At 42.4% G+C, this 17,524-nt stretch overlaps 1 protein-coding gene across 1 annotated transcript in view; it reads left to right on the top strand.

Annotated features, from left to right (window-relative positions):
* The window catches only part of LOC120048021 (LIM and calponin homology domains-containing protein 1-like), a 165,183-nt gene that overhangs the window by 55,249 nt on the left and 92,410 nt on the right, over positions 1 to 17,524 (top strand). The window contains exons 2-3 of the mRNA XM_038993691.1: positions 7,876 to 7,946; positions 12,980 to 13,049. Of these exons, the coding sequence (XP_038849619.1) occupies positions 7,876 to 7,946; positions 12,980 to 13,049 (141 nt within the window). The remainder of the gene's footprint in view (positions 1 to 7,875; positions 7,947 to 12,979; positions 13,050 to 17,524) is intronic.

Below are 17,524 nucleotides of genomic sequence, written 5' to 3' on the forward strand. Positions count from 1 at the left end.
GTCTCTGCCAAGACCACATCAATGAACCCAAAGTAGACAAAGAAGATAAGTTTTACAGGCCTACACATTCTCTCCAGATGGTCTAGCCTCTCTCCTCCTGCGCCATAGGCGCAAATGTGATGAAAGTATATTGTAACTCATCCCTGTCCACCACACGCTAAAGCTAAGTCGCTAGCCTTGCATCTTCCTTCCATTGCGTTTTGTTTGAACAGGAGGGAGGGAGGGGCAGCAGAACAGGGGAAATATCATAAAGCTGTGAGGGGAAAAATCGTCTCATTTTTCAGTTTTATGGAAATTCACTCCTTGACGGGAGGCCTGGCCAATAGTTTCCGAGGGCTCGGAGGGAAGGAATGAAACTGCGTTGACCTTTCACTGAAAAATGAGACCACAGGCATTTGGGTAGTGTTCTGGTTTAAAAAATATGGAGGTTTTGCTGCTCTCAATCACACTCTTTCCAAATAATAATTTTTCAATTCAGTCGTGTCTCCCAGCTGTCAGTTAGTCCATCAGTTCGGCAACAACCCTTTTGTTGATTTGTGACCCTGTGACCCTTTCGTTGATTAGTGGTTCAAATCTGGGTTAAAATGTATGTTGATTACTTTTTGCAAATTCAAAAAATAGAGATAGAGGGAACTGTTGGAAATGTTAACCAATTCTTGCCAAGGGGTTATGCATTTCTACTATCAAACGAGTCTAGCTCTTCTCCACCTCTCCCTCCTCATCCCCCTCTTTCTCCCACTCCTTAATATAATAGAATAGCACCACTGGGCTAGTGCTAAATGCAGAAAGTAGGCCAGAATCCTCCAGCCGCCAACTGCTTTCCCAGCAGCCTTTGGGACCGTAGAGGAGGGCAGCTGTGGCGGAGATGTGTCATCTATTCTCACCCACTGTAGTGCTGCGAAGTCTCCTTAAAGTTAACAGCTGCCCCCTGAGTTACCAACAGTGGTGGCAGCAAGCACAGCCACTAACTGCGACATTGAACCCCTATCTCCCTCCCACCCCAGTCTATAATATATGTGTCAAGCCCCAGGGCATCCAGCCCATAGTCACAATAGAGGGGGCTAGCTGCTAGACATCCAAAGACAGTTGGTTTCCTTTGAGAATGGCAGCAGTGGCAGCGTGTGGAAAGTTTTGGATGGTGGATCCTAGACAAATCCCTCTCTTGCCCTTTGGCTGAACTGTTGAAGTCTCAAATGGTTTGACAAACCCTAAAGAGAAGCCCCCACACATGGAATTCCTAGAAACTGATGATCCACAATACGATGATGTTGGTGTCCTTGGATGTGTTTTATTGTACTGTACACTCTTAGAAAAAAGGGTTCCAAAGGAGTTCTGCAGCTGTCCACATAGGATAACCTTTTTTGGTTCCAGGTAGAATCCTCTGTGGAAAGGCTTCTACATGGAACCTAAAAGGGTTCTACCTGGAACTAAAAAGTGTTCTTCGAAGGGTTCTCCTATGGGGACAGCCGAAGAGCCCTTTTAGGTTCTGACAGTGTAGACATGTTGTACATTTGTCTCTAGGCCAAGGGACGGGGGAGGGCAGGGATGGTTTGAGAGGGGTCCACAGATTTTTATTGTAGCTATATATTGATAAAACTTGGTAGTCACAATGTTTCCATAGATGTGCAATGTTTTGTCATGTTTTTCAAATTACAACGATTATTGGTCGGTAGCCAGAATGTACATGTATAGGATCTTATTTTGACTAGTATTGTCGTAGCAAAATAATCCTGCAGCAACAGGATTTGAATGTTTAGTTGATAATGTTGCTTGATCTGTGGTTAGGCTATTAGCTGGACAAAAGTATGCTTCATGGAAAAATGGAATACTGTTAATATAACTGTTTTATTGAGGGTTTTCAGTGAATTTAAGTAAATCATGAAGATCATCTGTATTTTCTGGGGCGCAGGAAAATTCTCAGCAACAAAAAAGTGATCGAACTAAGATCCCACATCTGTACGTGTACAGTTGAAGTCGGAAGTTTACATACACTTAGGTTGGAGTCATTAAAACTCGATTTTCAACCACTCCACAAATTTCTTGTTAACAAACTATAGTTTTGGCAAGTCGGTTAGGACATCTACTGTGTGCATGACACAAGTAATTTTTCCAACAATTGTTTACGGACAGATTATTTCACTTATAATTCCAGTGGGTCAGAGTTGGCTGTGCCTTTAAACAGCTTGGAAAATTCCAGAAAATGATGTCATGGCTTTAGAAGTTTCTGATAGGCTAATTGACGTCAATTGGAGGTGTACCTGTGGATGTATTTCAAGGCCTATGCTCAAACTCAGTGCCTTTTTGCTTGACATCATGGGAAAATCAAAAGCAATCAGCCAAGACCTCAAAAAAACAATTGTAGACCTCCACAAGTCTGGTTCATCCTTGGGAGCAATTTCCTAACGGCTGAAGGTACCACGTTCATCTATACAGACAATATTACGCAAGTATACACACCATGGGACTATGCAGCCATCATACCGCTCAGGAAGGAGACGTGTTCTGTCTCCTAGAGATGAACGTACTTTGGTGCGAAAAGTGCAAATCAATCCCAGAACAACAGCAAAGGACCTTGTGAAGATGCTGGAGGAAACAGGTACAAAGACAAGTCCTATATCGACATAACCTGAAAGGCCGCTCAGCAAGGAAGAAAGCACTGCTCCAAAACCGTCATAAAAAGCCAGACTAATGTTTGCGACTGCACATGGGGACAAAGATCGTACTTTTTGGAGAAATGTCCTCTGGTCTGATGAAACAAAATTAGAACTGTTTGGCCATAATAACCATTGTTGTGTTTGGAGGAAAAAGGGGGAGGCTTGCAAGCCGAAGAACACATCCAAACCGTGAAGCACGGGAGTGGCAGCATCATGTTGTGGAGGGTGCTTTCCTGCAGGAGGGACTGGTGCACTTCACAAAATAGATGGCATCATGAGGAAGCAAAATTATGTGCATATATTGAAGCAACATCTCAAGACATCAGTCAGGAAGTTATAGCTTTGTCGCAAATGGGTCTTCCAAATGGACAATGAACCCAAGCATACTTCCAAAGTTGTGGCAAAATGGCTTAAGGACAACAAAGTCAAAGTAACGGAATGGCCATCACAAAGCCCTGACCTCAATCCCATAGAAAATTTGTGGGCAGAACTGAAAAAGCGTGTGCGAGCAAGGAGGCCTGCAAACCTGACTCAGTTACACCAGCTCTGTCAGGAGGAATCGGCCAAAATTCACCCAATTTATTGTGGAAGGCTATCTGAAACATTTGACCCAAGTTAAACAATTTAAAGGTAATGCTACCAAATACTAATTGAGTGTATGTAAACGTCTGACCCACTGGGAATGTGATGAAAGAAATAAAAGCTGAAATAAATAATTCTCTCTGTTATTCTGACATTTCACATTCTTAAAATTAAGTGGTGATCCTAACTGACCTAAGACAGGGAATTTTTACCAGGATTAAATGTCAGGAATTGTGAAAAACTGAGTTTAAATGTATTTGGCTAAGGTGTACGTAAACTTCCGACTTCAACTGTATGTGTGTGAGTTTTTGATGTGCATGATATAAGGTAGTCAGGATTATGCAATGGACCCATACAAAAAACCTGAATGGCAGATCACTTTTGACAAAACAGACCACAACATGCAGTTTCGAGGAACGCACGTCTCTGTTTATGTTTATGAGCAATGGAGTGAACAGCTGTCAACTCTGGAACAGGTTGAACATGCTTTGCCTCTGGCTCGTGGTAAAAAGAGTTTTGCAATCCTGCAGTCACAAAAACCTGGAGTTACCGGTTATTAATTTGCGACAGGTAGCCTTCCAGGGAAATGCTCCAGAGATTACTGTTGGGATGTAATGGATCTGTTGTCAATGGCTGGGCCCTAGGGGGTCCAGTTAAGACTATTTCCACAAAGAGAGACATCTGTTCAGGAAAAAGTTGGCCCTCGGATGGGTCTCATGTCACTGAGGATTTTGTTTCGAAGTTTGGATGTCTTGAGCACTGGATCTGAATTTGAACTTGCAGGTAGAATAGTATACCTTGTCTATTTTGATTGAGGCCTTAGAAACAAAATTGCATAACAAAATGAACTCTAATGGATTTTCTTTGACATTGTATGACTAAATGGAAAGCAAGCAATACCTCATGTTTCATTGCTCATTCCCTGTGCTTGGCTTGAACAACCGGACCAGACAGTTCTTCAGAAGCAACAAATAGTCACAAACTGCTTCTCCTTTGGGAGAACACATTTCCCAGGCTCCTCAGATCTAGGACACTTGAAGTCATCAAAGTAGAACAAGGCCTTTGTCGATTTACTCTTCAGAGTCCTTGGTTTTCCTGGTTCGGGATAAAGAGCAAAGCTTTTCTGTTGCTTCCTTTAAAAGTATGTCTATGCTGGTTTGATCCAATGGAGCCTTCCTCCCAGCGAGCATGAGAAAGTACTGGAACTGATACACTTGGATACGAAACCATGAGCATTGCTTCTGTTCGGTCATTAAAGGGGTCCATGGGGATGGGAAGTAAGAAAAAAAGTATTGTTTGTGGAACAATGCGGCCAAGCATTTTGGACAACAAGCATCGTGCCGCATTCCGCTGGAGACAACAAAGGCAACACATTCCATCGTCTAATTGAGCCCCCTCAGATGACCCCGCTGTTTTGAAACCTGGGGTCCAGAAGTTACCAGCAACTTCACTGGGCATGGACACTGGCTGTGACCTTGGTCACATGGTCAGAATAACTCCCCATTACTTAGTTTCAGTCTATGTTTCCATCTAAATGAGAGGAAATTTGTAAGATGGATGCATTTATCGAACGAGACTAAAGGGTTTTAGTCTTTGAACTAGACTAAAGGGTCAAATGGACTTTGGGGTCAAACTCTCCTGGATGCTGGACCCCAAGGCAATTTCTTTCAGGAAAATTAGTGTTTATTTCGATTGAACCTGTCAGTACAGTATAGCTCCAGTCAATGGACCCTCCCTTGGTGTGCTAGGAACAAATTCACCTTTTACTGCCGTGGCTTCCTGATAAAAGTCCCACAGGGGCTATATTAACCAGGAGAGGCCTGTTAGAGATCAGGCTCCCTGGTTGCACCAGCCAGAAGCCCCTATGATGAGGTAAGCCAGGGTGTGTTGGTCGGCCAAAGGCCTGGGCTTCCTTACCGGGTCTCTGTTCAGTTTGTGAAACACAGCTATCTGCTGATGCCCTCTAGGTCTTGAGTTAGAGGTTACCGCATCAGATGAATCAGTGGACAGCCAGTTTGACATTATTCAAGCCTTGCAGACACTGCCATTACCAACAATTTTAACTAAGAAATATATCAGGCGTCGCTGTATCATCGTCATCCTCACTACAGTGAAATATTCTGCTGTATTAAACAAATATAGGCTGATACTTTACTGTTGAATCTGAACTGGAAGAAACCTGTTCTCTCAAAATGACACTGTATAAATTGACATTGCACTGTATTATTAAACACTGAAAACTATACAGCAATTATAAATGAAATGCTCATAATGTGGACTATGTGCTTTTTGATAGTTTAGTGTTAGGATGTTTGGAGCTCACACAGTGACACAGACCTCCAATAGAATGTTGTCTCATCAGTTTTGTGTAGTCAATGGACAGACAATGCCTGGTTCACTATTCTTAGCCACCACTGTGAATAGTATTAGTGAAAGGCCCCAATGTCAGCACACATACACAAGGCAGTTGGCCTTGTTTCCCTGCCACCAAACACATCAACATATTGGACTACTCACTGTTATACAGCAGTCCATTTCTTTTTGTACGCCGTCCAAACAAGCCAAAGAACTGACCAATGCACACCCCAGCCAGCCAGTTGTTGTATATCCCGTATCCCCACACTTTTTCCACAGCTGTGCAAATAAATGTAACGGGACCAGTCAGGGAATTTAATCCCGTACATTTTTAGCTTTCAAAAAGAACCATCCGAAGAGCTCCACTTTTTTAAATGGCTATGTTTACTATGCGCCTCAAAAAGAAACATTAAAATTGGTCTTGCACTTCTAACCTGTGTGAAATGGATAGCTAGTTAGCGGTGCGCCCTAGTAGCGTTTCAATCGGTAACGTCACTTTCTCTGAGACCTAGAAGAAGCGGTTCTGCAAGGGCTGTGGCTTTTGTGGAGCGATAGGTAACGATGCTTCATGGGAGGCAGTTGTTGTGTTCAGATGGTCCCTGGTTCATGTCCAGGTTGCTTCAAGGAGAGAGACGGAAGCAAGACTGTTACGCACTTACAACGGGAAGATTAGAGGTGATTTTTGAATGAAGGGAGGTTGTTTATTAAGTGCTGCTGATATTTAAGTAAGACAGTTGTAATTAGTTTGGGACTGTGTGTGTGTGTGTGTGTGTTGTGTAAACAATGTTTTTGGCAGGATTTGTGTGTGTGTATGTGTGAGGAGGATGTCCTTGTATACACATATCATTCCAGGGTTCGGTTTCCCAATAGCGATGGAATTTAGGCCTATGAATGTGTTAACAATGTATCTTTCCTACAACGGCTGAAGATGTAACATCCATTTCCCAAAACACCATGCAGAGAGCGCGGTCGCTAAGTGCGTTGTTGGAGCATGTTTCGATACTGATAGGATCGAAAGAATGCAGTCAACCCGAGATTTCATTTGAAGCATATGTTTATACGTCGGTTGTTTGTATCAATTGCTAAGACATTGGAAACGTTGTATTTGTAGTCAACTTTGTTCTGAAGTTATTAGCAGTCACAGAGAGACGGATAAACCGTGTGATTCTATGTTTAGCGGAGATATTCTGTGTATAAAGTGGGAGGGCAAAAAAGCATATAACGATGCACTTAGCTGTTCTACGAGTGGTCTGAGGCAGACATTAGATTACGAGCATTTTCAAGTGCAACTTTAGTAACTATGGTTTTGGAAAACAGCTCTGAGATTTAACGATGCTCCTACGAAGGTACTAACGATGAACTTAGCCTTCAGATGCTTTTGGGGGAACCGGGGCCAGGTCAACAGGTCAAGGTACTCTAACTTGCCGAGATTTCGATTGTGATATTTGTGCTGACATCAGCCCATGCATTCTCCAAGTGTTACTCAGCTTGAAATTGAGAGGAGCTTTTTAGATGCTCTTCTATGATTTTCAACCTGCTACTAGTCTGAGGTATAGAAGCATTGTCATCTTTGGATGTACAAATGTACATTTGAACAAAACAGTCTAGCATATGCATCCACATGTCCTATTTCGAGCCTTAGACCACAGTGACACATTTAGACTTAGCCCAGTCATGCAAGCGCTACTGGACTACTACGAGAGAGAAATCCCCTGTGTCACATCCAATTACAGGCCTGGAACAGCCCCAGAGAGCCATTTGGTGGGGATGATGGCAGCTTACGTCAAGCTTGTTAACATACAGCTTGTTAGTTAGCCCTGTCAATGAGCGAGAGTGACTGGATAGCCTTTCTAGTTTCTTGTTCTTTCCTCTTTGCTCTGGAGTTTGTCTCTGGAGATTTACGGAGGAAAAGTTTTGAAGCACCAGGAACAAAGGCTATTGTGTTTGAAGCCTGTTTCCCACAGATGGGTTTTTGGTTTATGGACGTTGATGTACAGTAGACATGTGAGTGTCAGTTTACTGTACCTTCTCTTTAATCCTCTTGGGCCAGCCATGCTTTTTCATATTGCTATTGAAGTAGCTAAATATTAAATAATGTAGCATTTTATAGTTATACATCTTCAACTGAGGAATAACTCATGTCTTTGAATTTAGAAAATACTGTTGTACACTGAGAAGGAGGACAAGGCATAGCTACTGCAGGACTACTGACTGACTAAAGTGCCTGAGAGGTTGAATAGGAACAAGGGAACTGACACCTTTGGTTTTCCTTTTTGATCGACAGGCGGTCACAGGCAGATGCTTCAATGACAAGGACTTCAGGGGAGGCCTGGAGAATGGGATCCTGCTGTGCGAGTAAGTGTTTTACCATTTTTTAAAACCACCTTCAAGTTACGATCATGACATAAGCTGTACCCTCAACTGTCTTCCTTTGCTGCTTGGCACAATAAGAGTTGCATTTATATGGCTGTTCTGAAACACGACGCAACGCGGAGTGCCTGGATACAGTCCTTAGCCGCGGTATATTGGCCATATACTAAAAACCTCTGAGGTGCCTTATTTCTGTTATAAACTGGTTACCAACGTAATTAAAGCAGTAAAAATACATGTTTTGTCATACCCGTGGTCTACGGTCTATATACCACGGCTGCCAGCCAATCAGCATTTCAGGGCTCGAACCACCCAGTTTATAATGTACAGTAAGTAGCCTGGCACGCCAGACCATGTGGTACAATAGTGAGTTAAGTACACTACAGGCTTACTGGCCATATGTGACCGACCGCCTTGATTCGGTCTTATGTAGCAACATTTGAAATTGTGTTTTTTACATTGGATAAAAGCACAGACACAGAGCTACAAAATGGTATATCATATACAGCATTTGAGGAACAATGGGAAAGTAATTCTGCTTTGAAAGTTGATGAACCTCACTTTTGAGAAAATGGCCTTTGAATGCTTTGGTACCTACTGGAAAGCTCTTCTTTGTCTACACCCATTCAGCATCGTTCACACCCTCTTAAGCTTTAGCCCCCACCCAAACTCTGACCGTTTTGCTCGCCCTAGCAGAGCTGGTTAGGCTGTTTTCATGTTATCCAGAGTGTTGGTAACTGTGCTGCTGGTAACAATTTAATAAAATGTTTTGCCTACTTTTACTGACACTGGCCATATTCAACGGGTGTTGAGCGTTCCTAAATTCATCAGTTATTCTGCGCTCTGGCACACTCAGACGAGAGTGCTCTGAAATCAGAAGTAGATGGCCAGACTGAATTTACGAACGCATCCGAAATGGTTACTTGCATAGTGGATTCTTTTGTTAAGACATGTAGCTAGCTAAACAATGAACCATAATCCCAACTCATGATGTTACTACCCTGCATGAGTCTGCAGGTAGCTAACCAATCAGGTTCAATGGTAGCTAGCTGACATTAACTAGCCAAGCAAATGACTCAGAGATACAAATAATAAGATCATACACGTAACGTTAGCTAGCGAGTTAGCAAGCTAATTTTAGCTAGCTAACGGTACACTTTAACTTGAAATGAACTACTTTCTGTCAAAATTAGAAACGTGTAATATCTGAAAATGTAGCTTGTTAGAATGTTTTACCCGTATACATCATAGATGGACGCGTCTCCTGTCACGGATGCCATGGTTGCCCTTAGTTTGAAGATGTAATCTGGAAACAGGTGTTTTCTCCATCTCTTTAGCTATCATACTTGAATATCATACTGATTTATGTAGTTTTACTACTCGATACAGTTCCAAAAAAGCCGCATTAGACAGGATTACCTACACATACTGACCAGCTCAAATAGACAGAATGCGTGCTATATGGCAAACCAATCTAAACTCATTTCTCGGCATGTCCAGCCCACTCATTATCTCAGCCAATCATGGCTAGCTGGAATGTTGCTGTTTTTTTCTGTGGCTTAACCTACTGGGCTCGTAATTTAACAATTTTATTCATATTTACGGATGGCATACACGTTTGTTATTAGGGCACATGAAAGTTCACATGTTCGAGAAGGCATTTCTGCCCCCCAAAAAACGCATTTTGGTTAAAAAAAAAGTTCACTTTCAAACGGCTCTCCTGTGAAGTAGTGACCCGCAACATACGCCTAGTTTCCTGAAATGGGTCACTATGGCTACAGAGTTTGGCTTTGTTAGTCATGCTAACTGAACATTACATGCACATTTTATAATATTGACTAGATATGTTTGCCATTTGATATATTCACAGTTCTGAGGGGCTTAACCAATCATTTATTCTCTATTTAAAAAGACTGTGTTCCAGAGTTCTTTAATCCCCATTAGATCTACTCTGATAAATTATTTAATATAGATACAATAAATTAACAATTCAATAACTACAGTAAACTACTCATTGAGTCTTCAACCCTTTTCCTTTAGCGTGTAAATTGCATGCATCCTCCCACCCAGCCCGCAATAAATGTGTCAACTCAATTCTTCACATTGTGGGAACACCGGTGTTATTGCTATAGTCTCCCTCCTTCCCTTCAGACATGTTCCTCGTCCTGTGTTACGGCCATAGTCTCCCTTCTTCCCTTCTGAAATGTTCCTCATCCGGTGTTGCGACAATAGTCTCCCTCCTTCCCTTCAGACATGTTCCTCGTCCTGTGTTACGGCCATAGTCTCCCTTCTTCCCTTCTGACATGTTCCTCATCCGGTGTTACGACAATAGTCTCCCTCCTTCCCTTCAGACATGTTCCTCGTCCTGTGTTATGGCCATAGTCTCCCTTCTTCCCTTCTGAAATGTTCCTCATCCTGTGTTACAGCCATAGTCTCCCTCCTTCCCTTCAGACATGTTCCTCATCCTGTGTTACGGCCATAGTCTCCCTCCTTCCCTTCAGACATGTTCCTCATCCTGTGCATAGAACATACTTTACTTTACGGCATGACCCTGTCCTTTTCAGCAGTGGAGTCAATCTAGGAGATTTAATGGTTTTGGTCATCCCACTAAATTCCAGTGTGTGGATTCTGTGTAGTAAAGTGCACAGACACCCTAGGGGTTCAGTGCAGCCCCCTGGAGACCATGAAGGGACTTGAGGGGTTTGAAGGACTTCAGTGGGGTCAACTCAAACAGATGGGTAATCCTACTGTGGGTTGTTGACAGTCTTCACAGTGAATTGTGGGTCTCTACTGTACGTACTCTGTCTACACTGTCTGTATGTGCATTTTGTGTGTGTGCATGTGTGATAACAGTCATTTTCTAATCGCTCGCAATAAAATCATTGCATGCATATCAGGCCACACGTTTCTGTCATGGAGATCCACACAGTCGGGACAGTAGTATGAATAACACCGCCATTGAAAGACCAGCATTATCTTACCATATTATCAATATCACATATCACCTTCTCCACTTACTCTTTACTACCACAGTCATGTGTGAAACACCTTTGTCAACAACCAGCGTCTCCCTTACATCTAACCCTTCCCCTATCACACCATCCACAGCCATCCATCTCAATCCAACTCAAGCTCTCCACTCGCTTGCACTCAGCGTTTGAGATAGAATCACATTGCCTTCCAGGCATGTCATAACCACAGCGATTGTTATCACAAGATGGTTATGTCACGTTGGCTCTGGCTTTGATGAGGAACAAAGGGGGAACTATTGTAGTGCATTCCTCAACAACAGGACATAGTAACAGGTCTGGAATCAGATAGGGGGAACTCTTGTTGTACATTCCTCAGGTGAATCAGCAATAACAGGCCTAGGATTAGATAAGATCCCCTCAGGCTCTTTCTAAAAACCTTGCACCTTGGGAGGAAGTGGAGGAAGTTGGAGAATGTCCCCTGTGGACCATGAGTGCTCTCAAAACAAGGGAAGGGCTGGACCACGAGGAAGTTATCTGTTTTGTCTTTGACACCCTTACCCGCTTTTTTCTCATGTGTAGTTTTTGAGGAGTGGGGAGGGGGATGAGTGGGGAGGGGGATGTACTTTAGTTAAGTGTTTAGTTTCAGAACATCAAAAGGGGGGGTCTTGTCTCGTGACTTCCCATGTTTTTGACAGATTTTGTTTTTGACAGAAGTGCTTGTGTACAATAACGTATTATAGCTACAGTTATCTGTGTGTTAGTAATGTGTTGTGAACCATGACCTGACAACATTATCCCAACCACTCATGCCCACTGTCTCAGGAATAACATGACTGGATACACTAAAGCCAGATACACTATCTCAGTGTGTTAGGATGTATGATCGTTTGTCACGTGTTTGTGTGACTGGGTGTGTATTTAAGTCTCTTAAGACCTGTCTGTCACTCTGATTGCAGTCCAAGGCCAGTCTGAGTCTGACAGCAGTCCAAGGCCAGTCTGTGAGTCTGACAGCAGTCCAAGGCCAGTCTGTGAGTCTGACAGCAGTCCAAGGCCAGTCTGTGAGTCTGACAGCAGTCCAAGGCCAGTCTGTGAGTCTGACAGCAGTCCAAGGCCAGTCTGTGAGTCTGACAGCAGTCCAAGGCCAGTCTGTGAGTCTGACAGCAGTCCAAGGCCAGTCTGTGAGTCTGACAGCAGTCCAAGGCCAGTCCAAGGCCAGTCTGTGAGTCTGATAGCAGTCCAAGGCCAGTCTGTGAGTCTGACAGCAGTCCAAGGCCAGTCTGTGAGTCTGACAGCAGTCCAAGGCTGCGGCTGTGTGCTCCACTGTGCTCCAATTTACCACAGCCCCCGTGAGGGCCGTGAGGACAGAGGTTTTTCCTCTTCGTTTGGTTCTGCCCTGTCATTATCACTATCCACTCCAACTGCTCTGAGACCTGTTCTAATATACAGAGGAGTGGGGAGCAGCATGTGTCATTAAGTCCTTCCATCTGATTTAGAGCCAGTGTCAACGCTAACCTCCCAAGACGGCCACATAGGACACATTCAGAGGGAGGGTCCGTTTTCTGATTCCTTCATTCATTCTTTCTGTCGTCGTAGTCTGTCTTGTTTGTTTGTTTGTTTGTTTTTTCTGTCTGTCTCTCTATATTTCTCTCAATCTATCCCTCTATCTTCTTTCTACATGAAATGCATAAGATTCCTGGCTCTTCAGAGCAACAGATGCCGGATAAGAGACATTGAAGTTCACCAGCTGTGGACTTTCTGGTTATGATGATCACCCACATTCACATGGAGTTATCTAAGGAAGTTTAGGTCTATAGCCCTCCCTCTATCCATAAAACAAAATACTAAATTGCTTTCTGTCTAAATTATACTGTAAGTGTCAGATGGTATCTGCTGGGACTGTTTCCAACAATACCTTTACAGATGTTATCCATTCATAGCTGTAGATATTGATGTTTTGTAGAGATATCTGATTGGATTTGAATCAGATGTTTGTGGTTTCATATTATTTTACATTCTCTCTCTCATCACTCTCTTTCTCTCTCTCAGGTTGCTGAGCTCCATCAAACCTGGCTTGGTGAAGAAGATCAACAGATTACCCACTCCCATCGCTGGCCTGGTAAGTTCTCTCCTTCTGCCATCACTCCATTCCTCTCCCCCTCTATCTTCTTCTCCTTCCATTCTTCTCCTCCCTCTGATTACCCTCTCCTCCCTTCCTCTCACTCATTCCCCCCATTTTATTTCTCTCTTTCTCTCTCTCATCCCCCCCCACCCTCCCACTTCCTCTGCATTGTTTTGGCTTGGCTGGAGTCTGCTGGTTAGCCAGGCCCAGATGTACTGGGACAGCCCCGGGATCAGTTATTAGTGTAAAACACTGTGAGACTGGTAGCGCTGTTAGACGAGACCCATTTCATGGTGTTACCACAAGGTTATACTACCTCTGCTCTACACTTTGGTCTTCAAATTGATCTCTACAGTAGCCCTTGTATATCCTGACTAGATTTGCTGCTATTATCTTGGTCAGATTTGTCACTATTGTGAGATAGGATCAGGGTTAGGTAGGTGGCTTTCAAAAATGTAATGTGTTACTAGTTGCCTGTCCAAAATTATAATCAGTAATGCAACTTTTGGATTACCCAAACTGATTATTCAGTTACTTTTAGATTACTTTCCCCTTAAGAGGCATTAGAAGAAGACAAAAATGTATGTTATGTACAGTTGAAGTCGGAAGTTTACATACACCTTAGCCAAATAAATTTAAACTCAGTTTTTCAAAATTCCTGACATTTAATCCCAGTAAGAATTCCCTGTTTTAGGTCAGTTAGGGTCACCACTTTATTTTAAGAATGTGAAATGTCAGAATAATAGTAGAGAGAATTATTTCAGCTTTTATTTCTTTCATCACATTCCCAGTGGGTCAGAAGTTTACATACACTCAATTAGTATTTGGGAGCATTGCCTTTAAATTGTTTAACTTGGGTCAAATGTTTCGGGTAGCCTTCCACAAGCTTCCCACAATACGTTGGGTAAATTTTGGCCGATTCCTCCTGACACAGCTGGTGTAACTGAGTCAGGTTTGTAGGCTTCCTTGCTTGCACACGCTTTTTCAGTTCTGCCCACAAATGTTCTATAGGATTGAGGTCAGGGCTTTGTGATGGCCACTCCAATACCTTGACTTTGTTGTCCTTAAGCCATTTTGCCACAACTTTGGAAGTATGCTTGGGGTCATTGTCCATTTGGAAGACCCATTTGCGACCAAGCTTTAACTTCCTGACTGATGTCTTAAAATGTTGCTTCAATATATGCACATCATTTTCCTCCCTCATGATGCCATCTATTTTGTGAAGTGCACCAGTCCCTCCTGCAGCAAAGCACCCCCAGACATGATTCTGCCACCCCCGTGCTTCACGGTTGGGATGGTGTTCTTCGGCTTGCAAGCCTCCCCCTTTTTCCTCCAAACATAACGATGGTCATTATGGCCAAACAGTTCTATTTTTGTTTCATCAGACCAGAGGACATTTCTCCAAAAAAGTACGATCTTTGTCCCCATGTGCAAACCGTTGTCTGGCTTTTTTATGGCGGTTTTGGAGCAATGGCTTCTTCCTTGCTGAGCGGCCTTTCAGGTTATGTCGATATAGGACTTGTTTTACTGTGGATATAGATACTTTTGTACCTGTTTCCTCCAGCATCTTCACAAGGTCCTTTGCTGTTGTTCTGGGATTGATTTGCACTTTTCGCACCAAAGTACGTTCATCTCCAGGAGTCAGAACGCGTCTCCTTCCTGAGTGGTATGACGGCTGCGTGGTCCTATGGTGTTTATACTTGTGTACTATTGTTTGTACAGATGAACGTGGTACCTTCAGGCGTTTGGAAATTTCTCCCAAGGATGAACCAGACTTGTGGAGGTCTACAATTATTTTCTGAGGACTTGGCTGATTTCTTTTGATTTTCCCATGATGTCAAGCAAAGAGGCACTGAGTTTGAAGGTAGGCCTTGAAATACATCCACAGGTACACCTCCAATTGACTCAAATGATGTCAATTAGCCTATCAGAAGCTTCTATAGCCGTGACATAATTTTCTGGAATTTTCCAAGCTGTTTAAAGACACAGTCAACTTAGTGTATGTAAACTTTTGACACACTGGAATTGTGATACAGTGAATTATAAGTTAAATCATCTGTCTGTAAACAATTGTTGGAAAAATGACTTGTGTCATGCACGAAGTAAATGTCCTAACCGACTTGCCAAAACTATAGTTTGTTCACAAGAATTTTGTGGAGTGGTTGAAAAACGATTTTTAATGACTCCAACCTAAGTGTATGTAAACTCCCGACTTCAACTTTATGTTACCAATTGAACGACATCTATTGCAGGTTAAATCAATGTTAAAGTTTACATAACTGGTCATATATGGATGTTACATTTTACTTTATGGGTTGGTTATTTAGGCTTCTTCTAACCCATCGCTTTCTACTACATATAATAATATAATTAAATTATATCTTTACATGAATATATATAATTTATAAGTCCAAAAATGGATGTAGCAACTACAGTTTGCACCTTTTAAGTTTATTAAAAGCTTAAATTTATTGAATTCAACCATTATTGGGTTCAAATACACATTTAGATTTCTGATCAGCCATCCACAACAACCACAATCCGTAAGGCGCAAATAGCTAATTGAGAGAGCAGCAGTGTGATTCACATCATTGCGCTATATAGATATCAATAATAAGTGATATCCGTTTCGCTGTAGACTACACCACTGCTCTCATCCTTACCTCCAAGCTTTTTTTCAAGTTGGATAATCTTTGGATGCCGACAGCAGTCGCACCATTGGAAGACATAGCTTGAACTGTAGCCTACAAAAGCCTGTTCCTGCTCTTTTCCCTCGATCCATCAAACATATTTGGTGTGTCATCATAGCGGTCTCTGATTTATACTTGCACCTTTTTTCAATGTTCACTTGAATGTCATTGAGTTTACAGAAAAGTTTTTTTCCGCAAACATCCTTTCTGAATTTAAAAGTAAAACTTGAAGTAATCATCTAGTTTTTCAAAAGTGTCTGTAATCTGATTACAATGTTTTTGCAGGTAACGTAACGGATTACAGTTTACGTTTTTTTGTAATCACTTACATGTAATCCGTTTCTCTCCAACCCTGGATAGGAATAATGAGCAGCATTCAATGGCTAACTTGCCTTCAGTGTGAAGTTGCCCCTAAGTACAGATCTAGGATAAATTTGTCCTTAACAAGTCCTTTACTGTTAAATGCAAAACTGACCCAAGACCAGCGTCTGGGCGCCACTTCAACCTAATCTTCTAACTTAATGTGTAGGGGCTCCTGAGTGGCACATCGGTCTAAGGCACTGCATCTCAGTGCTAGAGGTGTCACTACAGACACCCCGGTTTGAATCCAGGCTGTATCACAACTGGCCGTGATTGGGAGTCCCATAGGGCGGTGCACAATTGGCCCAGCGTCACCCGGGTTTGGCCGGTGTAGGCCATCATTGTAATTAAGAATTTGTTCTTAACTGACTTGTCTAGTTAAATAAAGGTTAAATAAAATAAAATAAATATATATATATATATATCACAATGGCCCTGTGTTTTCTTTTACTCTGCTCATGGTTTGAAGACCAAAGGGTAATGGAAAGAGTACAGAAGGGATGAAGAATGGAGGAGAGGAGATGAACAATGGCTGGATAAGAAAGAAAGCGAGAGACAAACATATGCAGAAAAAGGATGAAAGAGAGGAGAGCTCAACAGCTGGATGAGGGAGGGAGAGAGAGAGAGGGAGCTAGAACCCAAAATGCTGAAGTGGTAGGCTTCAGTTCAACTGTTTTGAAGGAAGTTTGGTTTGGCCCGACTTCTCTCTCCCTACTCTTTTATCTAACGGCGTCTCTAATCGCCGCCAACGAGCCTCCTCTGGCTGTTAAGGAACACCAGCAATTACAAGCCCGCATTCTTACAAGCCCTTTCTCTTTTTTACAATCCAGTAACAATGGATTATCTTGTAACAAGTTCAAAGCAAAACAGTTATTTCCTCACTTTGTCAAGATGTTTTTGCTCCACTGTAACACCAGTTAAAAGTCTTTCAATCTTTTTGGTCTCTCGCTCTCTCTCTCTCTCTCTCTCGAAGTCTGTTTCTCGAAGTCTCATTTTCTGAAGATATCTAAGTTAAAACCTGTCTGGCTCTGGCGTTCTGCCAGCGGAACTCCTCCCACATTCCACTGAAAAGGCAGAGCGCGAAATTCAAAAGATATTTTTTAGAAATATTTAACTTTCACACATTAACAAGTCCAATACAGCAAATGAAAGATACACATCTTGTGAATCCAGTCAACATGTCCGATTTTTAAAATGTTTTACAGCGAAAACAGCACGTATATTTATGTTAGCTCACCACCAAATACAAAAAAGGACAGACATTTTTCACAGCACAGGTAGCATGCACAAAGCCAACCTAACTAACCAAGAACCAACCAAACTAACCAACAAACAACTTCATCAGATGACAGTCTTATAACATGTTATTCAATAAATCTATGTTTTGTTCGAAAAATGTGCATATTTCAGGTATAAATCATA

The sequence above is a fragment of the Salvelinus namaycush genome, chromosome 5 (genome assembly GCF_016432855.1).
Source record: "Salvelinus namaycush isolate Seneca chromosome 5, SaNama_1.0, whole genome shotgun sequence".
In the NCBI taxonomy this organism is placed as follows: domain Eukaryota; kingdom Metazoa; phylum Chordata; class Actinopteri; order Salmoniformes; family Salmonidae; genus Salvelinus; species Salvelinus namaycush.